Raw genomic sequence first — 25,926 nt, forward strand, 5'->3', positions numbered from 1 at the left:
GATGCAACACTGGCGCAATCAGCGCCTCCTTTCTGTGACAAGTCGGAAATAAAATGCACCTAAAAAATTTAACTTGTTTGCAACATATTTGGCCTTTTCATAACTCCTCTGATGAAAATTTCTCACCAGTCATTGCTGTGCTTCATAGAGCTACCGTTTACATGTTTCTCCCAGGTCTTTTGCCTGGAAACCACCGAAATTTCTTCAGATAAATACAATGCACCTAAATCCCCATTGTGGCAGCGTGAGGCTTTTAAATTACCTTGAATTCAGGTACTTTGATACAAAGCTTCCTGTTGAGAGGCGTTCAAAACAAAATCTTTGCGTGTGTTAAATATAGTTAGATTTTTACTTTCTTGACTCAAACACTTAACTTCCTGTTGCAGATTGACTAGCTTGATCACTGACAAATAGAGCGACAGTTCCCTCTGGTGGCCAACTTGAGAAGTGCCAATATGTCGGCTAAAAATGGTCCTGATGCTGCAGGGATGCAGATCGGCGAGGATGCTATGAATCTAACTTGTGTTGGCTGCGTGATTGGCTGGCGCAGTCTCTGTGGCGCAATGGAATAGCGCGCTGGACTTCTAATCCAGAGGCTCCGGGTTCGAGTCCCGGCAGAGATGGGTCACTCTGTATGCCAACATGGCAGATCTGCGATTGTTTTTCAATCACATCTATTCTCTGAAAACAATTACACCTTGTAGTGATGCTTTTCATGGTATTTGATCATCAGTGAAAGCGACGCACGTAATGCCTGGGTATAAATAAACACACAAAACTCATACTTATTTTATTCTTCCGCAATGAACTGGTTCAGTCTATTTCTTCTCATTGTCTTCTTTCTTAAAAAAAAAAAAAAAGATTTGTGTATGCCATTCACACACATGCACACAATATTTCTGATAGCGTGAACGGAATTATGTCTGGCTACCTGTCTGTTGATTTTAAGCTGGCATAATTTTGTGATCTACTAAAAAAAAAAAAAATAACATCCTGAATAACATTTTCCCAATAAAGTGTAATCATGTCACAAGAAGTATATTTGAATTAATTTTATGTTTTTACTCCATCTCTTAAAGGTTTGAAAGGCGGATGGAAATAGTAGTTCCTTTTAATTGAAGTTCTCACATTTTAAAAGAGGTTTACTCCAGGCGCATCTCTTGTCAAAGCTCTTCATGTGACTGTGGGTATGCACAGACTGTGGATGCGGCCGTTCCAGGAGCAGATTTGACATTTCTTCGGATGGCAGCAGCGACGCTAGAGGGCGCTCCAGCTCCAGTGTCCGAGAGAGAGCGTTTCATCGCGGAGACCCGCTGAGCCGTGACAGCTCCTCTTTCAGGGGACTCCATCAGGACAGCCTACATTATATGACAGGAATGAGGACAAGGCCTGTTTATTCGTCATGTGCTCGCGCCGTTTCATCACATTGACGTCACCGTGCTAAATAGTCAACGTCAATCTGAATGAGACAGGTGCATTTTTTTTTTTGTTTCTACGCCTGCTACCGGCGTTGAACTCTCACTTCAGTTCACCTACAACAGAGCATTTCTACGTATTTTAATCCGGTTAATCTTAATCCACGATGATGTCATGGCCAAAGGTTACACTGGACACTGAATAGTGTGATGTCAAAGCACACGCATAGTTCATGAACGCATCCATTACTTATTAGTTAACCTTTTTATGTGTACCCACGTTATTTTAAGAAGTCGAGGGGGAAAAAAACTAGTGTGTGTGGGAGAGAAAGGAATGCGCCGCTAATGAGAATATGACGTCAAGTCAGAAAAAACGAATACGACACAGGAAGCAGAACGTGGTCATGTTTAATGAACTTTATTTCACTCATCTTAATAAATAAAAAATTGAATAGATGAAATAAAAATAAAAATGAAAACATTTCAATATTTATGTTTGATTTTTGATTTATGAGAAAAAATATATATACTGAAGAAAGAATAATAGCCAGGCTGTTGAATTTAAATAATCCCACAAAATAAGGTCTGGTAATTCAGTTTACATTTGAAAAAACAAATCAACATCATGTATACTCTTTTATTATACTTTTTTATTTATATTTTTGTATTAAATGTCTGCTTGCAGGCTGTACAGTGGTGCATTTGATAGCACTGTTGCCTTGCAGCAAGAAGGTTCCGGGTTCAATTCCCAGGGTCTTTCTGCATGGAGTTTGCATATTCTCCCAGTGCATGTGTGGGTACTTCCTGTTTCTCTAAATTCTCCCTAATTGTGTGTGGATTATTGTTTGTCTGTCTGTCTCTGTGTTGCCCTGCAGCAGACTGGCAACCTGTCCAGGGTGACCCTGCCTCTCACCCAAAACATTTGTTGGAGATAGGCACCCTTCCTGACCCCACTCCTATAGCTCAGGAATTCAATTTTAAAGACAAACTCTTTATTTGTTTCCCCCCGCCCCCATTATTGTTACAAAAACTAAGTTTCTGATGAATGTAGAATATTAAATAAGCCCAATAAAAATATCCGTTTATAACACTGACATGTTTTCCTTCTGAAAAGCATATAAATTTATTGTAAAAATAAAAAATAACAAAAAACATAATTAGCATAAAATACTCTAAAACATCCTGTTAAATTACTAGAATTTGCTTTACAATCTTCTTATCTGTGTTACCTGTTTTACCACAGATTTTCCTTCCACTAAACTTTCGAATGATATACAAGGAAAAACAACGCTTTGAAAAGCTGGTTTCCTTTTGCGAAAGCCTCACTAACATTGCGTCAGACATTCTTCCTTAAGGTAGAATCAAAATTTTCGGAACAACTGGTTTTTGTTATGATGGTGTGTATGCCAGGAATGTCCAAATTAACTGTGTTCATCCTTGAGTTTAACGAAGTCAGAGGTTTTTGTATCATTATTATTATTATTATTTACTATTTTATTTTGTGTCTTTCATTCTTACAATGTGCGCGTTGTCGAAAATAACACCTAAAACCAACTGCTTTCATTTGAGTTTTATTTTGAAAGTCAGGAACGAAAGAACGGAAGTTTGAGAAGAGAAGTCATTGCCGCACACTTGTCGCGCCGGAGCGAAGTAGAAAACAGACTGTCGCTGGAGAGCAGAGGATAGAGGTGAAAAGAAACAAGGAAAGAAAGAGGAGCAAAACAGGGGCGAACAATGGTGTAAACGCAAACCAGTCCGACCCGAGTCTGGAGGGGACAGATGTGGAGGAGCGCCGCTGGAGGCTCTAGTTCGCTCCGGAGTCACTGTTAGAAGTCCGAAAACTCCCGCTTTTTGATGCTGTCCTCACGGAGGTCTGAGCCAATAACGGACTTATTGGTCGGCTGAACCATGCAGAGGCTGCTGCTCCTGAGTTTGGCGTTCAGTCTCCACACCGGTAAGGCTGTATTTAGAATTACTCTCTGTGGTTATGGTGATAACGTGATTTACCAGTTTAAGAATTTACTGTAACATTCTGAAGGCTCGACTGACCTGTTCGTCCTGGAAGGGGGTGGAGAGTCGGTTTGGAGGATGAGGAGGGTATTGGGGGGCATTTTGCATGATTTCACAGCATTCCCATGTAGGCGTCGCAGCGATGGATCACCTTCGGCGCGTGACTCTGCGCGCGCACGCGCGGGCCACCCTGAGCAAGGATGTTAAACTTCATTCTTTTTTTTTTCTAACAAATGTCTCGCGGGGTGTCTCGATTTGCGGTCGACGTGGCTGCGTGCGTGCATGCGTGCGTGTGAGCTAAACTGGACTTATATGTCGGCGCGCGGCACCGGCCTAAATGACCTTTGTGCACGTGAGCGAAGGCATCCGCGTGCCGTTTTCCCCAAACGGGCAAGTCGTATAGTGAGGCGGTGAGGACGTGACGGGAATGACAGTGATTGAGCAGAGACAGAGAGAGGCCCCTGCTAACCAATCTGCCCCCTCCCACATCACACACCCCTTCTCTCCCTCCTCTCGTGGGCTCCTACCTGTGGGCCTTCATTTCACTCTGTGCACAAAGGGGCTGCATGTGTGCACCAGTGCATCTGCCTCGCTCACCCTCCCCTACCCTGCCTCTTGTACCTTCTGCACACAATGGGGCGCCAGGTAGGCTATTTATTGGCTTATGACAATCACAGCTGGAGCCCAGTTGCTAGGAGACAGGAGGCTGAGAGAAGAGGAGAGGATGCTTGTCATTTCCCCCGAGCTACCTGTTTGATTGAGCCACATCTGCATATTTTTGCCTTCTATTATTTTTTTAATTCCGCCTCATTGTGTATACCTCAGGCAGCCGGGAGTGTGCACGCTGACCGGCCCGCCATCATAGGTAGGGTGGAGGGAGTAGGGGGGGTCGTGTTCAGGGGAGGCAAGGTATAGAAAGAGATGATGTCACCATGTCTGCCAGGCTCTATTTGCTTGGTTCTGCTCGGCACCCAGACGGCAGTCGTGGTTCTGGATAAAGACTCGCATGAGAAGCAGCTTTGAGGAAGGAATAGAGTTGGTTTTCATCGACAAAATAAGGTTGTTGGTGGCGTTACGTGTGACACTCTGGCAGCCGCTCCCTCACTTTGTCTGCCGATGGCTCAGCCTCCGTACATGTGCATCCTTTTGTCTCTGTCTCAATGCACCGCCACAACTCCATAATCTGGTTATTACTCCTGTCACACACAGAGGTATTTACCCACGCTGGTTTTCCTCCAGACCAGATTATCGGCAGGCTGATTCTTTTCCGTCTGTGAAGTCCCACACACATGTCCCTGTGTTTTTAGTTCAGGAGCATCTTTTTCTTCAAGCGTTCATCTTCATTAGACCAGTAAAACACTATAACCTGGCCTATAATTTGCACGTACGTAATTGCCCCCCAATGATTGGGTGGTTATTAGCTGAGGCGCTAATTAAAGCTTCAGAATGCTTTGTTTAAAGTCCGTAGCAGAGCTGCAGCCATGCCTACTTCCAGCGTGTCACTGTTCCAGGAGAGACTGACTCGGTATCCCGTCCTTGCATCTAGAAGCCACCCTCGGTGGTAACTCTCAAGCAAGTGCTGCCATTAACACAGCTGTTAAATGTTACTGCATAATCAATCTTTGCAAACTCTCTGCGTTAACTTACTGATGAGCCTCAGGGCCCCAGGGCCCCAGGGCTGGCCTCGGGGCAGCGGTGCACCTGAAGTGCTGACTCGAACAGAGGCCTGCTCCATACAGGTGAGCCATTTGGCACCCTGTGTGTTCTGGAGCAGACCCCAGAATGATCTTCTCCTGACAGTACTGCGTTACTCCGGTTGGTTGGTTGGTTGGTTGATCGGATTTAATGGTTTTATTGCACAATGTTAATGAGTCCAACAGGGGCAGTGATAGCTCCAATGAAAAAGAAAATTATAGAAACCTCATAAACAATCTAGTGCATTGTGACACATCAGTTTGGAATCAGCTGATTTGATATTTGCATTTAATTCTAATTGAACTCTTCCCGCATATTAGAGATTGTCCCTGAGCGGTGATCAGATGGTAGGAAATTGAAAAATCTGATTATTTCTTTAGGGAACATTGCTGTGCTAAGACCTACCAGGGACTGGTATCTCTCTTCTGTGTAGAAGCTAGCATTGAATGATGAATTAAAGTTAGCTAATTTCAGTATGAGTAAGGGTTTTTAAAATGAAGTTGAAGTATGGCACCTTCTAAGAAGTGTAGTCCAGCAATGAGCCATTGTGTTTTTGTGTTAAAATTTTTTAAAAGTTACAAAAATTCGGAGGCGCACGAGAAGGCGTCATAATTTGGAAATTATAGCATGTGAGGAGTGTGTTCAATACATCAAGTATAGACCTAGCTTAATCCATCTTTACTTTTATTGGTGTATAACAAGCCATATTTAAAATAAAGAAGCAACGGTTAGTCTGGTGGGTGGGCAGTGCATTACCAACTACCCACCCACCACTAACGGTGGATGAAACTGATAGTGGTAAATGTCAGTTATCAGTAGAGGTGTGCCGATCGATCGGCCACCGATCATAATCGGCCGTCGGCCGATTTTTGTAAAAAAGCGTATGATCGGTGATTGCTGATCACTGTCTCTTGTTGCCGATCACCAAAACCAATCACATTTATCTCACTTCGTAGCCTACATATGCAGCTTAGCTCCTCTTTCCTTCAAGTCTTCAAGCTTGCAGTGTAAGATGCTTCACACTGCGCAAACGCACAGCAACAAATCCTGTCATGTGGAACTATAACGCTCTGAGAGTGAATGGGGACGTTTGCGTGTTGTGGCGGAAAATTATCTCGGTGGTGAAGCACGTCAAAATGCATCAACACAAAGAATCTAATATGGCATTTAAAAACCAGGCACTTCACAGAGTTTATTGAGGCTGAATGCAGGAAAAAACAGGACATCCGGAGCGGCCAAGTAGCAGGTAACGTATCGCACAACTACCAACACTCACCTGGATTAGCATCACGGTCAGAAAGCTAAACAAATAAACCAAAAAATAATTCAAGTCTTCAAGCTGGCAGTGTAAGATGCTGGTTCTGCTCTCACTCTTGGACCACCGCTATGCGCTACTGGTAGTAATATTTCACAGACGGAGCGCCGCTCCACCAGAGAGTGAACTCTCATACTGAACAGCTGCTAAAAGTTGCAGCATGTAACTTAAATAAAAAGATTTTAAATATATATTAAGATATGTCTATCATATCTAAATTCTGTGATTTTATTGCTAGATAATTTTTCCATTTTGCCAGGTAGCATAGTATCATTTATACCTAAACCGAAAAATTAACAGCCATTCCAGGCAAAGATAGGTGAAAGGGAAAGATTGGCCTCATGGATGATTGGTATCGGAAATGGCGGCAAAAAACCTGATCGTTGCATCCCTAGTTATCAGCCATAACAGCAAAATATTGAATATTGACTATTGGCCCTTTCACATGGGTCCCTCTCTCATGACTTCATTATAGATTTCTGATTCTGATTAGACATTGTTTTCACGAATTGCCTTGAAATGGTATTTGTCGCGAATATATGTAAAGAAACAGAGTTGAACTGAAAACTCTAAGTCTTACATTACTGACAGACACAAGTTCTGAATGTTGACAAATAGTTTCTGCAGAGTGAAATATTTGTGGGTTTCTACTTTGGAGGATTTGGTGAATGTTTTCTTAAGACGAAACTTGATTCTTCAAAAAGGAAGACGTTGAAAGCAACAGAAAAGTCATGGAAACAAACAGTCTGACCTCCAGAAAGTCAAACTTGTCTTGATTCTCCAGGTGGATCACCAGTTCCAGAACTATGTCTAGCTTTATAAGAGCTCGATGCTACGCTCTTTGAGGCTAACAAACACCTCATGTCGTCATGGCAAACCCACTCACCAGATCCTACTCTAAGATGCCTGAACACAGATATTTGGTCTTTGTTTCCAAACCCAGCCAGAGGAATCCCTGCAAGTTAATCAGCGAGTTTGGGAAGCTTTGTTGTTGCTGATGCGTTTGCTTCAAAGCAATGCTTCGGCGTCCCATAATGCTTCTGGGAAAGTGTTGCTAAGGAGAGGGAAAGGCACAGAGGCAGATGTTTCATTATCTGACTGGTGCTTGCAGATAAATTCAATCAGAAGTGTGCATCCTCAGCTGTTAAGTGAATGTTTCACCAGGTTTTAAAAGCCTCCTGTAATGTGATTGTGTTTGATGGCCTGGGGGTTGTGAGGGGGGCAGCGATTTAAGTTATAAAAAGAAAGGGGAATAAAAAAAAAGCCTGCCCCGAGGTAGAAAGGAAGGCTTTATCTCAAACGACTGGATGTCTGGGTCGTGTTCTGCAGCCAGGAGCCATTTCAGTTGAGGTTTTTTACTGGGGGGGGGGGCAAAAAGAGGCCATCATGTTGGGCAGGTGGGTGCAGCCCGATCGAGAGTGATTAGACTTTATTCTGTTTGTTTTAGAGATTGCAGTGCTGAGGGGGGCAGAGGAGAGGGGAGTGTAGGTTGTGGTGGATGAAAAGACAGGCAACCCAGGGGAGAGAGAAGGACTGGACGGAGAAAGGGTCCATTACTCAGGCCTGACTGCCCCCTCGGCGGGGACAGAATGTGGTCGGGGGGGGGACACTCAGGCCGGGGTTGAACTGTCGTTGGAGGGGCTTGCTGAACTGCTCCCTCCAGCCCCCTTCCTTCGTATCGTCCTTGCTGTGGTTAATCACCTTTAATCGCTCTTAAACTTTCTTCAGCTCTCTCCCAACATGATCCTTTTTTTTTCTGCTTACCAAAGTGCATTCTTTCTTCCCCCCGTCCCCTCCTGGACTCTTTTTACCCCCCTCCCCTTCCCACCGCCATCAAAACTATTACTGCTTCTCTTTCCATCTCCCCCTTCCTCTCTCTCTCTGACTCTAATAAGTTCCAGATGTGCATTCCTCTGGTCGGCGGAGAGAGAAAGAAGAGGGTGGGTGGGGGGTGGGGGGGCAGGGGGGAGTAAGTTGGGGGAGGGGACAGGAGGAGAAGCAAATGAATTAAAACTGGGAGCACATGATGAGCAAGAGGAGCCCATGTACTGCCAAACGTACTCTAAATGAAATGTGCTGGCTAACACGGAGCGTGTGTGTTTCTTCGTTTGGGCGGGTGGGTGTTCGCCCCGTAATTTGGAAACTTTCTGAGATGTACTCTTCCTCCTTCCCCTCCTCCTCCGCGCCCCCTCCTTCTCCAGGAATGTTGCCGACGCTGATGTCACTCTCGCAGTTAGTGCTCCTCAGCAGGGACAGGGGCCTCTGAGGCAGATCAGACTCGCTCCATCCGTCTTCCCCACCCCTCTTCTTTAACTGTAACATCAGGGTCAGCGTCCGACCGGAGCACCGCCACGCTCGCTGTCTTCCACCTCATGCCCGCGGGCGGAAAACTGCTGCCAACTTATGGCCGAGCCATCCCGTAGCAGCAAAAAGTCGTCAATGTCTTTGAAGTCCGGTCATTAAAACAATGCGGCGCAGATGCGTGGCCCCGCTCAAGGTTCGCAGCTGTCAACTTAATGCCGTAACCTCGAGGCAGAGCTGACTTCAATGCCGTGTACTCACGGTTGGAGATGCAGATCAGACTTGGTCTAATTTCCATTTTTGCAAGTCATCTCGAGTTGATGGAAAAAGTGCCGCAAGGCCACAAAACATTGGGAATCCAGTCTTATTGAAGACTTCAGAACCTGACTGTGGGCCGACTGCCTCCTATTCAGCAGCAGTAATTGACTCTGCATCGGCCTTTATGGGATTTTCACAGTGAAATAACCAGTAGTAAAAAGACCACAATATCGCAATATTTACACAAATACTCTTAACATGATCAACTACCCTTTATTTTTAACTAAAGCAGCCAAAAAAATATCATATTTTCATTATTTCAGTTTGTTATTTATAGAGACAGTCACCAGCCGCCTACAAATATGTTGTTTACATCATTTACAGTAAAATAACTAAAATTTGTGGGAGACCCCATCTAAAAATGCTTATAACTGCCTATTTTAGTAGTTCAAACTAGGAGTGCCCTGATAAATCAACCAGCCAATAAATCAATCCTGATTTCCTTCATTTTGGGAGATCGGTGCAATACTTGCCTGTAAAATTGATCTTAACAAATGTCACCACACTCTTACCAACTTACCAACTTTGCTGCTACATTTAGCAACTTTCAAAAACAAAAATCTGAATAAGTAGATCAGGCTTTTTAAAATCTGTGATCAGCCAGAAAACTGCAATTGGTTCAACCCCAGTTCAAATGCCAACTACCACATAATTACTCTGCAACTTTTCTGGAGGACCCAAATGAATGAAATATCAAATTCAGTTTTGGTTTTTTCAACCTGTTCATTGGATTTCAAATTACATCAATTTGGAATGAGTTTTTAAAAGCATTTATTCAATTTAATCAATTTCAGATTCAAACTGCAATTGAAGCTTATTCTATTTCACTTTCTGATTGCACAAAGTTCTGCCTATAATTTGCGATCGAACTGATTACCCTCTGGAGCCCAGACAGTTAATAGGCAGGGGTCCACTGTACTTACTGTAACTTTGATTTTCATACATACAAAGATTTACACATCGTCATAGCTTGCCAACTGTATTTTAAAAACAGCATTACCGTAATAGAAGGGATGAACGGCTTTAGTTTCCACATCAACACTGTCTGTGTTTTGTGCTACTACTTCTGGTGTACCAATAACTTAATAACTTTCCGTAATTTTGGGATTTGGCTGATCGGCCGATACTTACATGTGAAGCCAATGTTATCCACTGATTTTGTCTACCTTGGTAAAATCAACCACTCTGTTACTCTGCACACCTGCCCTTCAGGTCATTTGCAGTAAACAATAGTCACTCCACTGTGACTATATTTACTATACTATACTATACTTCCTACTATATTTAACAACATTTCAGAGAAAAAAATCAGCATCGGCCAAAATTGGAATTGGCAGGTTAGGCTTGTTAAAGATTGGTAACATGGGGTCAGCCAGAAAACTGCAATTGGTGTACCTCTAAGAACTACATGAAAGACTTGACTCAGGCTCTTACACTCCAAAAGACTGTTGGATTAGAAAACAAATGGTTATTTTGCTAACCACTTATTCTGGGTGAAATATGAACTGATCCAGCCCATGTTCAATGGACACAAAAAGATTGGATTATGAGTTTGACCCAGCACCTCAGGTGGGTCAGGTACTTTAAACCCCAGGCTTAAAGTAAATAATTGTAAAATAATGCAACAGCTAACATTGTTCATTTTGAAAACCCCTTTTAATTCTTTGTCTCAGTCTCTTGAACAAATATAACTTAGTACTGTCTGTCGTCATTTTATTTTTAGTTGTCTAAATTTATTTAAGTCTTAATTGACAAAAACATGAAATTATGCAAGAATGTCTATTTAAGCCCTTTGCGGCATAAAAGGGAAATCTCCTTTTTACACTTGCCGATTAACATTAATCATTGTCTCATTTTCATAAAACTTATTGTCCTTTAATTTTTGTTAAATTTAGTCTAGCATTTGAACATTAAAAGGGGTGCTGTGACACTTTTATTTGATGAAATTAACTCTTGTAACAGAAAACGCAAAAGTTTTCTGTTACAAGGCATGAGTGGCATCAGTGGCTAATTTTCAGACCTGTGCTGAAAATATGATCAGTTTCTCATATATCGTTCTTGACGATTTCTCAAAATGAAGGAAATGGGAGCCGATCGGTGCTAGCCTAGGTTTTGCACCATTTTATTCCTTGGTATTTCTCAACCTGATTTACTAAATCTGACTTTTTTGTAGGGCGGGGTAAAGTGAAGAAGCTTGAAATAAGAAGTATTATTTCAGACCAGCAGTTTTCAGCAACGGTTGGGAGAGGGGATTTTTTAAAGGACCCATGTGGACTAGAAATGCACCACATATTCATTTTTGATTTTATGTTTAGGTCTGGCAGGACAATTCTGGTTTGAGCTTATTCATATTTTTCTTATTTACTCACTCAAATAATTAAAAAGAACAAACTTAGCTCATAAAATAGGAAGATGTTTGGCAAGATTCTTGATAGAGATAGTGTTCACGAATTGAAGAGAGGAGAAAAGAAGTTCATCTGTATTTATCCATCAGAGAATAAGTTCGTAACATCTCTCAGATGTTTTGAAAACTCAGAACAAGGTACACAAAAGCTTTGTTTTTTTTTGCTTGTTTGTTTGTTTTTTTGTTTTCCAAACTGAAAATAGCGTGAGTTTTTATTTTTGAGGTAATGCTGCACATAAGACACCAAATGGATTTTACAGTATTTACCGTACCAGTCACCAGGGGAAAATTGGAACATTTCCATTACTGAACGGCGCAACCCTAATATTGACTTTTTTTTTTTTTTTTTTTTGCCTCTGGGGCCTAATCTTGCAACCATACAAAAGCAGGCATTATTTCTGTATTACAACGTGTTGTCTTCAGGTGATGTGAAGAACTATTTGTGTAGTACCATCTTCCAGTGAGTACCGGACTTGGAGGCCACAGAGCTCATCCCAGATTCCTCCAGATGTCTATCATTTTTCAGAACGTACGATCTCGCAACAACCGGAGAGCTGGTGACATTTCCAAGAGGCTTCACGTGGACGTTCCGCTGCTTCAGGAGGTCAAGGCCCCCAAGCTTTTATGGGATGGGTTTTCTGTGACGGATGACATTGCGAGAAGCTACAGCACATACCAATAAAATTAGATTGCACTGGATTGAATTAAAGCAGACCTCGGACAGAGGTAATTTATGGAGGGGGACACTGCTTGTAAAACAGCCCCGCTTTCGTTCCGTCACTGCTCCGCACCATGGGCCTTGTTGTGGATGGAGGGGGCATGTGAAAGCTGAATCAACTCATGATGTGGTCGCTCACGTGCTCTCTGGAGGTGTTGGTGGTGGCGATGGAAAGGGGTGGGGGGCAGGGAGAAGGTTGGACTTTTGGAATGGGGTTGCCTGCCACAACCAATGGGGAGTGGCTACTGGGAATTATAGATTCATTATGATATCGATTGTTCCAGTTGAATTCGGTAGCGACTCGTGTGCTGTGAGCTACATGGTGCCCTGCTGCAGAGAGGCAGCAGGATAGGTATTGTATCCTCTTGTTCAGGCTTATCCAGAGGACAGCTATTGTTAGATGTGGTCACCCTTGGTTACAGGAGCATATTCTTTGTCAATCGCTCAGAGGATTGTAGATTACCGCCGACCGATTGGCGGACTAACTTTCCGCAGATCCAGCATATTAATGCAGCTGTAACGTGTCGGATGCCTCGTTTGTGAATTATCATATTACCCACTGCTGATCCCGGGGGTTGCCATAGTCACCGTGTCTATCATTATGTCAGCGGTCCTCACCGGGCTGTAGCCATGGTAACAATGTCCATAACAGAGGTTCCACACAAATAAAGCTCTTCAGATGTGAAATGCTCGCATGAGAGGCGCCCCAGAGAACGGAGGGGCGGCACACTCACGCATTCATAGAAAACTCCACAGCAGCACATGCACTCTGGAGCGCAGGGCACTGAAATGGTCGCAATTATTTCTGTTGTACCCCGTCCTAAATAAGCCCAATACCTCGGAGGTGGGAAAGTAACAAAGGAAGGAGGCAGAGATTGAGGAAGATGGGCAAGAAGGAGTTGGAATGTAGTGTAAAGATGCTAGCCAAGCAAATAGTGGGGAATGGGGAACGAGGGGCCACAAAGGAGAAGAAGAAAGAGAGGTTCCTAACTGCAAGTTAGGGGGAGGGATGTAAGGTAAGATGACAGAGAAAGGGAGTGAGCAGCCAAACAAAGGCAGGAGTCTTTGAGTCTCCTCTTTGCCCCAATGTCACCCCCTGCTTGGCCCCCCAACCTCCGGGAGACACCTTTGTGTTCGGCTGATGCTCAGCGGGTCACCTCCCTTTGCTCACTGCCTGTCCCTATAGTGGCATTACCATGGTGACGGGTTGTTATGACCATCCTCTCAGGCCGCCATGTTGTTGAGGGGAGACAGGCACAGGTGGTAGTTCCCACAGCTGGATAGGAAGATGAGCAGACACTCCCGTTGTGTCTATATCTATATCTTTGGGTGGTAAATCAGCTGGTCAGCTGCTGGGACATTAACCGACACTGATGTTGACAGTAAAGTAAATGCTCGGATTTTATATGATTATAAACCAAAGTTAGCTCTTCCAGAACTCCACAGCACAGCACTGATTGCTATCCAGTTATTAATCGGTTAGTTACAAAAATAGTCAAGAGATCAGGTCTACATGGCTGAGCTTTTCAAGTTGTCATTTTTAGCTAGAGATGCATCCTTTGCTACAAATGATCAGTTTTATTGCATTTTAGGCAATAAAATATTTATTTTCTTACGTGAAAAGGGAATTGAATTATTTGTTTATTTTCACCTTTTTATGTTATTGCTAATATTTTATTACATGGCCTAAGTGGTTAAATGAAAAATCTGCAGAAAGAGCCCATTTTTTATCCAATTAATCATCAAAATATTCAATAGAATAATCAGTTACTAAAATATTCATTACTTGGAGCCCTATTAATATCCAATTTTAATTTCCACCCTTTTGGTAAATATCGGCTGTTGTTACTAAATTTTCTTATCGGCGCATCCCAGCAGTAATGTGACAATGTGAAACAGTGCAGAAAAAAATCGATTCAATTCCTAGACCTGGGAGTTCTGCATTAATTCAAAATTCTCAAAAATGGATTTTAAAACACGTTTTTAAATTATGCGTCTTTGTCGCTCCAGTTTATTGCTTTTTCACATCACAAGTCCACTTGGCCTCCGTATGGATTTTGAATGATTCTTTGATTTTTTTTTTTACTTACAAAGGAGCCAGGCAGCTAAGCTAAACTAATGCTGGTAATTTAAGTACAGAATGTTATGCATCAACCTACTTTTGTTTTAATATAAACTGTGTTGATACAGTATGAAACCTTATAAAAATATTTTAAAGAAATGTTCTGTTTGTCTTTAAACAATTTAAACAGAACATCTAGACCGTTTGAATAGAAAAATTGTTTTTGAATCGAAAATTGTTTTGTAGTCAAATCGAATCGCTAGACACCGAGAGATTAGCATCTGTAGATGTGACTGCTTTTGCCAGCACTCTAAATACTTTACATTTTTTTTTGTTTGTTTTTTTTTTTTTTCCAAACCCAAACTTTAGAAATCCCTGTCCTCCTCTCCCTAAAGCATTGTCTCTGCGCTCCGGCCGACAGCTGCAGCATCCGCCAAACCTGGGCAGAGGAGAGACGGCGCCACGTGATTCCTGTGGCTGCAACTTTGTCCTGAAACAATGATGTCATCGTCCATTGCACACCTTCCCCGCCTCTTTGTGTCCCCTCATCGCCGCCTCAGCCAGTCTTTCCGCCACGGCCATAGGCTGCGCATTTATTCGAAGCAGATTGAGTATTAGTGTGAAAAAGAGCAGGGAGGGAGGAACTCTGAGACATGAGCGCTGGCTCAGAGTATTAATTGAATAGGTGGAGGGATGATGAGGTCATTGATTTTCTTTCTTTTGTTTTTTTTTTTTTTCTGTCCAAAATATGGATGTACCAAACACAGGGGAGGGTTTCATCAGACACACAGATGCACGTCGCGGGTGTGCTCACAGACACGCTTGGACAGAAAACTTTTTTTTCTTTTTTTCGGGCAGTTACTTTACACGTCAGCTGTTGCTATGGTGACGTAAGTCGGCGATCCAGCCGGGCCCGGGGATTGGCTGGAGAGGAGCGAGGGGAGGGGAAGGCGGGTACAGGAGGATACGGGGAGAGGGACCAGACACAAAGATAATTAGATGGATGCATAACGAGTCACACAAACAGCATTTTATTATTTAGGACGTGATTCAATGACAGAAAGCTGAAGTGTGAGCTGTGGCATCACATTGTTCCATATTGCAGGATGAGGTGAAAAAGGTGATAATAAGGCAGAGAGAGACGCGTGGCTGAAAATAGCTTCAAACATCTGCACACACACGCACGCACACACTGCAGCCTGGAAAAGTGTTTGACCCCCTGCAGATGTCCTCTGGTTTTGTACAGGAGTAAATACAAAACGCTGACCTTTCCGCATTTAGAAATTGTTTTTAAGATATTGTTTTTGTTTTATTTCAGTAACATTTTTTACCTGGCTTTAATTAAAGGTAAACTGACGGATGGATTACTATTGTCCTTCTGGATTTTCAACTTATTTTGTGATGCATAAAATTAGGGTACACTGATTGTAGTTTTCTGGTCAGTCACTAATCTTTGATAAGCCAATTCCTGTTTTGGTCGATGCCAACTTTTTTTGTCTGAGAAGTTGCAAACAGTGGGGTGATTATTGTTAACGTGCGCATGTGTAGATGTCACTTGCTGGCCGGGTCTGTCAGACAGCCCTCATGGCAGATCAACAGGGCCTTTGTGTAGGTAGATCAGGTCGGTGGATAAGATCGATTTCACACATATCAGCCGATACACAATCTGCCAATACTAAGGAAATTGGAGCTGATTTACCATGTGAAATGGATTCTTGTGTTTTTTAAAGAGACAGTATTGTGTTTTCCAGGAAGATAGTGCAACGTTATAGCATAATCAAGTAACTTGTTACCTTCAGTTGATATAAAAATGCTACTCCTAGGCCTGTCGCGATAAACGATAAATCAATTAATCGATAAATTAAACCTATGGACCTCATTTTAATTATCGGCTTTATCGTCTCTTCCTGCATTTTTTTCTTTCTGTTGATGACACTGAATAAAAAAAGGCTCAACTCCGGTGCTCTCCAGTAACCCCTCCCTTCCTCATTTCCTTAGTGTAATGTCCAGCGCACACTACACTAGTTGTCGTCCAATTGTCGGCCCATTTTCAAAACCTGAGAGACACATTAGCCGACAGAAATCCTAGGTACAACGGTTCGATCGGGTTCAGCCGTGTGGTGTCCAACCACACGGGCACAAAATAATGGCTACAAGTCCAGTTAACTAATTTTAAAATCAGGCATTAATCGATGTTATACTGCAATCTACCTGCAATGCATGTAGCTAGAGTCAGCGTAAAGTCCTGACCGAATGAAAATCATTAGAACCTATTTATGTCGAAGAACAGCTGAAAAGTTACCGGGTTTATGAACTGCGGTAGCAATTTGGCTCCAACTCCTTCCCTTGTCATCTCTATATTATTTGCACGAAATGTTGACTAAACATTAATGTTGTTTCCACATGTCATCTCCAATGTCAGCTGTTTGGGATTCCCCTCCGTAATTTCCCCTCAGAAAGCACAGAGGAGAATCCACGCTCGCTGATTGGCTACTTGTCACATTCAGCGTTAGGCTCCCAGTCGGAGGACATGACGATCTAAATCACACTACAGGATGATTGGTTACGAAATCACCAACGACAATCTTAGAACGGCCAACGATCTAAGATTGTCATAAGGGGAAAATAGGGGCAAAAAATCGTGTAGTGTGAACTATTGTATTGATGTGTTCATCTTCTCTATTTACATCTAGTGATTACTGAAGGGCAATATAGTATACAGACTTTATAATCTGTACTCTTTTGGTTGAATGCAGTATTTATTTCCACTTTGGCTTTATGTTTAGTTTTTATTCAAGTACGTTTTTTGTTCATGGATACTGAGAATCCATTTTATTTTTGTTTTTGGTTGTTTTGTTTATTTAGTTTATTAGTTCCAGTGTTACGTGTTCTTTTGAAAATAAAGTGTATCTATCTATGGCAGGAAATTGCATGCATTATTAGTCATTTCCATTAAATCAGTGACAAAGTCTTGAAACAATATTATTGTTTATCGCAATAATTTTTTTAGACAATTAATCGCTCACCAAAATTTGTTATCGTGACAGGCCTAGCTACTCCATATATATCAAATGTGACTTAGAAAAAATTTGACTTCCTAATTTAATGGCTTGATATTGGGCCTCTGCTCTGTCTTAAACTCTGCCTTCAGGAAGTCATCACAACATAGCTCCTCTATTAACCCTCTAACAATGTTTTTATCAGTGTTGGACTAAGAAGTAGGTCTTATAATTAGCTCAGCAGACGTACAGGTGTTTGCTAATTGCTTCTAGCTAGTCTGAAGGAGCAAAGTGGGGAATCGTGGGGGAAGGCTGCACTGAGAGGCGGAAGCTTGGAAATTGCAGTTTAGAGGAGACCTGCGCCTTGAAGGCGGCGCTAGGCCCACCCAGATGCTTTGAACAGCTGAATGGTTGCCATGGAGATTAAAGGATTTCTAAAACATGCGTGAAAGTGTCATGCCGACACTCCAGGTCTGTTTTTGATGAGGGAATAACATTATAACATGATATAAAGATCAAAAAGTAAATTTTACATAATACTGCTCCTTTAATTGGTTGCGGCCGTTGAACTCTCCAGGCCATTGTTGCCTGTCTCTATCTTAGTATTGAGTCATGAACACTAACCTAATGATGCAAGTGAGCCCTGCAGTGGTTTAGATATTACTCTGAGTACGTCTGTGAATCTCCAAGATGAAGACTAGTCCATGTTTTCTCCCTTTGTGGATGACGGCTCTCATTGAGGTTTGCTGGACGCCCCAAACCTTTCTTTGTAACTGTTTCCATGCTGGTAGACGTCGGTGACTTAGTTAGATTTGTTTAGATCGGGGCAGGATGTGTGGATGTCTTTAAGAGTACTTCATGATTTAAACGAGTTCCTGAGTTATAAAAGAAGTAGTCATTAGAAAACCACATTTCGCATTTACCCGCAATATATCTAAACAAATTAAAGCTTCATTACTTTGCCATTAACACATCATCACACAGTGTGCGAGTTGCTGGAGGCCTGAACTGCTGTGTCTGTTCACATTGTGGCAGCAGAGCTTTTAGTGAGTCACTCGCCTTTGGCATTTGCGTCCGCTTCCACAATCAGAGGTTTGTCTCTCAGGGTCCTCACTCCCAGATTAATCTTAATCCCTTTCAAAACTTTTGACTCGGGTTGTACTTAATCCTCGACGAAACTGAGACGCGTTCCCTGCAGAGCCGGGTGTGCTCTCCGCTGTCTTGGTGTTTCACTCAGGAAACCGCCTGCGCGTGTTGATTGCATGCTTCGGGATCGGCGCGGTCGTGTTTGTGTGTGTGTTGACAGGAAATGGTTAGCCGGCGTGGTGAACGTTAAGCCGTCCCTACTGCCGGTTTGGTGTTTGTACGTGTGTGTGCATGTGGTTGTAGTCTCGGCCCTTTGTGGCCATCTTTGTGTGGACAGGGTGATCAGAGTCCCCTGGTGGCATCACGGGGACGAGCGACTCAAGGAAATCAGGGCACTCTAAATTTGTCGCTGCAGCATAACCCACTTAATGAAAGAATACAAGCTCCCTTGCATGTACTCTCCATCCGACTGCTCACACTGACTGTGTGCGTATTTTTCCTTTCTTAAACACACAGGCACATGCACCCATGTTGACAAGTGTTAACTGGGTAATATGGAAATCAGAAGGCGAAGAGCAGATGTTCAAATGAGTCAATGTTTTCAGTCGTCAAGCCTTTGCATGGGTGTTTTCCTTTGCAGATTGTGTAGCCTCTGCTCAAAAGCGCTCGGTCTGGATTATGCTGTTACGGTTTATGGAGGCAGTTGAGGGAATACCTCCAGCTCCGAGACAGTGGAGGAAAGGATTTGCTTGCCCTTAGGCTGCTGTAGAGGTTGCAAGGTAGTTTAAACCCAGATAAAGCCCCTGTACACTAGACATCTGAGAAAAGACTTTTTAAGCTTTTTATGTAGGTAAATAGCTACTCTAGGCAGATTTATCATGAAATAAAGGGCCAGTCCAAAGAGAATGCATAAAAAATATGTAAGCATTAAAATAAGGGACATTCTATGCTTCTAAAATGTATAAGAAAATGTAATTAATTTGTGGTGGGACAATTAACCTATTATTTGTAGTCAAAAACATGAAGACACTGTCATTCATGGAAGTTTTTTAAAAGGATATGGCTTAGTGATACAGTCTGCAAGAAAGGTACACAAAGTTAACATATTGGTAGTAAGGCTTAGATGTATGCCTCACTTGCCAGAACATTGTGGTAATATTAGATCAACATTGCAGTTATAAACAGCAGTCTGCTATAGGCAATATCTTTTATGTCCTTGGAGGCAACCATTACTTATAACATAAAAACTCTCTATGACTGGTGTACAACAACAGAGTAAGGCAAGTTTACTGGGACCAAAACTGTATATCTAAAATGATCAAAACCCCACAAAAAGCAGAAGTTGAGGTTCACAATTACATTCTCAGTTCATATCAATGTCAAACAAAACAAATATCTCACCTGAGCAGACATGGTTTTGAGATTAATCCTACGACAAAATATTTTAGTACTTAAATGTTGACTAACCGATGCAGAAGGCAATTGTTTTGCCTTTTTTTTAGAACTGTTCATAAGAACTGAGAAGCTGGCAGTCAGCAGTCCTGTCTCTCTGCATCTTCTCCGTGAGTTATTGTTAGCTTTAGCATGTCCAAATATCTGAAATGTATTCATTTTGTCATTTAGGAATGTTTAATTACTATAATTTCTACTCAACTAAGCCTTTTTATAGCTACTACAGTTTGTATCAGTTATTTATTTGACATTAAGGCCAATCTCTGTTTTCACAGTGTAATGAAGCAGGTAGCGTAGTTAGCAGCTAACGTTTAAGGCTACCACTTAGTCAAGCGTATTGTGTGTATTTTATGAACCATGTGAACTTCTTGAACACATAGTCGAATGTAGTAATTGCATACATTAATCATGATGAATTCCTTCATTTGCTACAAACTGAATGGGTGCCATCACGTTTGATGAGCCAATTGGTCGCCTCGCCCTGTTTCTTATGAACCAGCTAGCTCTAGCTGCTGTGCACCCTTGCGACTGTTTCCGCCATCTCTCAACTTTATCATTTTTTGCAGTCTGATATTAATTGAAATTAGACTGCTCGATTTTTTTTTTTAACTCATTTATGATTTCATAAATTATTTCTAACTCTAGTTCTGATTAATGACTGAGACGTTTGTATTACTTTCTTCACATCCAGAGATGCACATACAGTGCATGTTCTTAGTATTCTATAGTTTTAGTATGTATAATTGTCTGACTCTGAATAAAGTAACAAAAGTTCTCTAAATTATGCAACACTTTTAACTAACTGTGTTTTTTATTGTTTTGCTTTGGAACAAATACTGGTATAATCACTGTGCAGAGTAGGTGTTAACCAGGATCTTTTGTAAAACCATGAATCTGTGCCTGAAGGCAAAAACTAAGGTTTCTAAGTTTCTCTAAAACATGCTGTAAAATCTTGTGAACTCGTTATTGTGTATCATGTCATTGTGTGAGCTGGATAGTCAGTACACTTCTGCTGGAAAATGGTTTTATAAAGAAATCTGTTTTTCTGAATCTTTCTAATTATTTTTTTCTCAAAATAAACTTTTCCTAAAGATCCCTTGGAAAGGGAAAAGTTCTACTAGCAGGAAATGTACAGATTGTTTTGTACTTTTGAAACCAATGGTTCTGCAATTGCCTTTCATGCGTGACTTAAAGTCCCTGCATAATGACTAGCACTGTGCCTTGTCAGCATATTTAAATATTTCTTGGAAAGACTTTTCCCCTTGGGGGGCCTAGTCTGTATTTTGGAGTCTAAGTAGATACTGCCCACCTTTATGTTGAAATTTTGAAGAGAAAACTTCCAAAAATGTTTTGTCTCATCTTAAACCAGCAGCATTCAAGCATGTAGGTTCACCCTAAGATAAAAATAATTATTAAAAATGTATAAATACAAAATTAAGAATAATGTTCTGTACAACAAATACAAGATTACCTCATGTACTCTATTTTTAACCCCTAATGCTGCAATAGTACATCCAGCAGTTGCTTAATAAAGCTTGATAAACAATCCAGAGTAACTTTGTGCTAGAAGCTAGCAAGACCAATGTAACCAAGGGGGTTAGTAACTTGTAATATCACTTGTGTTCAGTTATATAGAATGGTCTTGTGTAATTTAGTTATAGCAAACATCTGATAGTTTGAATATTGTACAAAAATTATTTCCTACTCCTAATTATCTTTAGTCATAGCTTTTTCCAGTGATGCTATTAAAACCTTTGCAAATTTAAGTACGTTTTTTTTTAAATCTTCATTTTCATCAACCTTTACTAATGTGAAACATCAAAATAAGTTTTAAAAATGCTGATGAAAACAGTTAATTTAAACTAATTATTTGTACAAAGTATACTACCCCTTATGGCTAAATATAAAGTTTTGCTACTTACATGTACGCTGGAGAAAGTGTTTTACAATTCCTCACCTCTGGTTTGCTACACAACTATCATTCTATACAGTCAAACAAAAACTACGCTAAAAATAAAACCAACCCAGAGGCAAGATGGGAAAAGTAGTTCGAACGGCAAAAGTAGGAATCTCAACAATGAAATTTTTAAGCATCATCATAAAATATATATATATATATATATATATATGTGTGTGTGTGTGTGTGTGTGTGTGTGTGTGTGTGTGTGTGTGTGTGTGTGTGTGTGTGCATGCATGCGTGTGTGTTTTTAAAATGACAAATATTGCACCCAAGTGTTAATTTTTGGGACTTTAAACTGATGTGTAACGAGATAAAATGTTTGCAGTCAAAGTTTCTTTTTTAAATCGCCGTCTGATAGTCATATGCTTTTGTTTTTGAATTCATTAGTTAATCCAGTTAAATTGGGCATTCCTCAGGGAACAAACACAGGCTTGTGTTTTTTTTTTTTTTTTGTTTTTTTTTGGGAGAGGGGCTGGGGGTGAGTACTGAGTTATTCTAGGTATGCACGCTGCCAGGCTCCATCTGCATCTGATTCCTTTTTCACCGCATATCCTCGCACATCCCCTTTATCTTCAGAATATTAATGTGCTGCACTGTCAGAAGGCATTGTAAGGATTGCTCCTGAAATCTTTTTGCATGACTGCTTTCTTTTGTTTCATCAGGCTTAGTCTACCTCTACAAATTGTGTTAAATATGACATGATGTGGAGGGGGTTGGGGGAGTTAAAGGGGTAAAAAAAAAGTGAGTAAATGTAAAAGATAGGGACATGGGGAGGTATACAGTACACGGGCATATGGCAGTTGTTAAAAAAAGACCGCAATGGGAACCTTCAGCGAAGTGCTTTAGGGCTCTGAGAGAGACTTGTGAGGGCATGAGAGACGTAGAGTGAGAGGGAACCAGAAGTGACAAAAAAGTAAAGAGGACAAGTGAGAAATATAAATGGTAAGAAGTGGAGAAAAAAAAGGGGAGAGAAGGGAAAAAGTGAGAAGAGAGATGGGTGAATGAGGGAGGGAGAAAGTGCTAGAGGGGTGATATTTAATGTGATAAATGAGTTGTGACAGTCCGCCTCTAACCCCCTTCCAACCAGCAAGGAGGAGGACCACAGAAATAGAAAGCATTATGGGTAAAAGGGCATATACACCATTATATATGTATATAGAAAGAAAAACAGTACTGTAGGAATGGAGAGTTTGGAGGGAAATCAGTGCCAGCAGAAGGACATTCATAGGCAGCATTATAGATGGAGAAAGGGAAGGAGGCGAGTGGGGATGCATGCTTATAGCCTGTCGAAGCAGCGAGTGAGGCAAAGCAATTTGGGTAAAGGACACACAACATCATGGACAGGGAAGAGAAGGAGAAATGCAGAGGAAGGAGGGGAAGGGAGGCAATGCAGCAGTGGGTTAATCATCTACTCTCCGAGTTTCTTAAAAATAACAAGCGGCAGAGGGGGAGAAATGAAAGGCAAAGTGGAAGGAAGGAAAATGTACAGAAACTCCCACCCCCCAACGCCTGAATGTTTTACGTGTGCCCTGCCTTTAAGGGACAGCTAATTACGCCTTGTCATCACATAGCATGGAACGGTAGCGGGGATGTCGGAGGCTGGGCTTTTTCTTGCTTTGTGCTCGTATTAGGTGGTCGTTGGGAGCAATGGCGGCACCGGGCCATCTGCTGTGGTTTGCGGTCTATAGACTGGAAGGCAGAGGGTCCAGAAGACAATGACAGCCACTGTAGTTCGTGTTGGTGGAGTGGAAGCCAGGGAGATGACTCATCGAGAGGAATGAAGAGGGGAGAGACAAGAGAGGGAGGGCTGGCGAGTTTTGACTAGGGGCGGGGGGGCATAATAGTTGGGAGCAAGAAGTCGGGAGCCACCCCGATGGCGGAAGATCATTGTTTAATCTCCTCTCAGTGAACTTGAAAAGCCTTCAACCCAACTTCATACTACTTCTTCAACTCTTTTCTGATTTTCTTTCCCTTCATACCTTTGTCTTTTGTCTTGGTTTGTTACCATAGTGCTCGGTTTGTGGCCGCAAGCCACAGAGTGATCAAATGTGGTAATGATGTCAATTCAATGCTATTGGGGGAATGCAGATTTGAATGAAATAATTGTCCGATAGCAGACACATCCAATAATAACGCTGGGGTGGTCGTCTGTAAAGTCTCTAACTTTTCTTTCTTTCCACATTTTCCTCCCAACCAGCAGTGAGAACGGCGAGATTCTCTCAGGAGCCGGCAGACCAGTCGGTGGTGCGGGGCCAGAGGGTGATCCTGTCCTGTGTTGTCTTCAACTACTCTGGCATTGTTCAGTGGACCAAAGATGGTCTGGCTCTGGGCATCGGAGAGGACCTTCGGGGTGAGACATCACACTCGCTCCTTAGGTCTTGCCTTCATAACACAAAGACAATTTCTGTTTTCAAACTACTTCTGATTTCTTTTAACTGAATCTACTGAGGCTGCATCAAGTAAGGAACTCTCTTTTAACTCTTGTGCGTGCAAGGACTGAGGCAAACGTAGAGGACTATGGAAAATGATACAGGTTTTACGTGTGTGGGGTCAGTTGGACCCCATTTCGATATACAAGGGTTAAACTCACTTCCCACACAAAGAGGACCAAACATTTTTCTTCTGCCAAGATTTTGCTGAAAATGAAGGTGACTAAACTTGACACCTTGTTGTAAAGTTCATGGGAACACTTAGGGGAACATTGGACATTCACCTATCAGTGGGACTTTTAACTCTATGACAAAGAGCTCTAAAAGTCTTTGTCAGAGAGGGGTTTCAGTGAGTCCTACGTTTTTCAAAGACAAGAAAAACTTAAGTAAATACAAAGATCTCCCAGTATGGCAGACATTTTAAACCTGTTTTCCAACAGAAATAGGATTTTTTTTTAAGGCCCCGTCCACACAAAGATTATTTTAAGTGTGTCCGTAAAGGTTTTTTGCAGAAACACCTAACACCTAATAGGCATTGGCAGGTTGCTCCAGAGTCTAGGAGCCGCTGCCCCAAAAGTTACCTGGTAACCTGACCTTAGTGTCTTGACTGGGTTATAAAAATTCAGCCATTGAACTGAGGTATTGGGGTGATTTGAAAACCAATAACATTTTCAAATCAACCTTCTAGTCCACCAGCAGCCGGTGAAGCAAAGTCAGTACGAGTGATGTGTGGTGACGCTTTCGCTTACCAGTGAGAAGACAGACTACTGTGTTCTACACTAATTACAGACAACATATTATCCATCCATTTTCAATATTATAAGTGTGGCAAGGGCAAACAGAAAAATCTTAGTTTTGTTATTATTAAGTTGTAAAAAACGGCTGGTTATCCAGGATTTAATCTCCCTCAAACAGTCAGTGATTTTACGTAACACCTGCAGAATCCTGTGGTCAGCAGTATCAGTCGCAGCAGTCAGGTCAAGGAGAACGACTTCACATTACTTTCATTACTTAATTGTACAATTGTCTTCAGTAAAGAAACAGATATGGCTTTAGAAAACAGAAATCGCAGCAAGATAGTTTGGTTGCTCACCGTATCAACTGAAGTACAGTTAAGCTAGTTTTCACATTACTTTCAGACACAGATTCTGAACCTAAATTAAAAAGAACAAAGAAACCAGCATGTGCCAGAACTTGTTTCTGGATCACTGTTGTCCTGTGCATCACAACTAACTCACTGATAGTTACCCTTTCATTACCTGAAAGAGTGCCTTTCAACAACATGCTACACTAATGTCAACAATTTGCCTAGCTAACCTATTAACTTAAAGCCTCATGCTAAGAAGTTGATTTACACCAACTCAAGTCCACTGTGAAAACCCCCGACCACGAAGGTATTGGTAGGAGAGAAAAAGAGGGAAAAAAATGTACAAATTCAACTTCTGCTTCTAATTCCAAAAATGAAAGAGCAAGTCTTTTCTACAACTGATGAATTGCTTTGTGGAAAAAAATCATCCCACTAGGAATACATTTTCCAAGACTGTGGTTTCTTGTTTTATCTGACTAGCATTCCCCAACACTTAAATATTCGTTGTGCTTTTCCGGTGCAGGAATGTCACCCAGAAGAATTTTTCCAAGTACTTAAAGTCAGATTCCAGAGATGGAACTTCACTCTTTTACTTACTCTGTATACCTTGAAATCTCAAAGAAGGGAAAACTAGCTGCATTTTGTGAAACGGTTCCCTGCCAAAACTAAAGAAAT

General features: G+C 41.7%; 1 protein-coding gene and 1 non-coding gene across 3 annotated transcripts in view; both read left to right on the top strand.

Annotated features, from left to right (window-relative positions):
- The first annotated feature begins 549 nt into the window (after positions 1-549).
- trnar-ucu (transfer RNA arginine (anticodon UCU)) lies at positions 550-623 on the top strand. Its single transcript has one exon. It is a non-coding gene; the product is annotated as a tRNA-Arg (tRNA).
- A 2,371-nt stretch (positions 624-2,994) lies between these two features.
- The window catches only part of kirrel1a (kirre like nephrin family adhesion molecule 1a), a 42,565-nt gene continuing 19,633 nt past the window's right edge, over positions 2,995-25,926 (top strand). Inside the window, exons 1-2 of one of the 2 annotated variants that reach the window (XM_014991573.2) lie at positions 2,995-3,369; positions 23,933-24,085. In XM_014991573.2, coding sequence (XP_014847059.1) covers positions 3,324-3,369; positions 23,933-24,085 — 199 coding nt within the window. In that variant the 5' untranslated portion in view covers positions 2,995-3,323. The remainder of the gene's footprint in view (positions 3,370-23,932; positions 24,086-25,926) is intronic. The other variant, XM_014991576.2, reaches the window with a different exon arrangement.

Source organism: Poecilia mexicana, unplaced genomic scaffold, assembly GCF_051168715.1.
Source record: "Poecilia mexicana isolate PSO_F unplaced genomic scaffold, ASM5116871v1 scaffold_18, whole genome shotgun sequence".
NCBI lineage: Eukaryota > Metazoa > Chordata > Actinopteri > Cyprinodontiformes > Poeciliidae > Poecilia > Poecilia mexicana.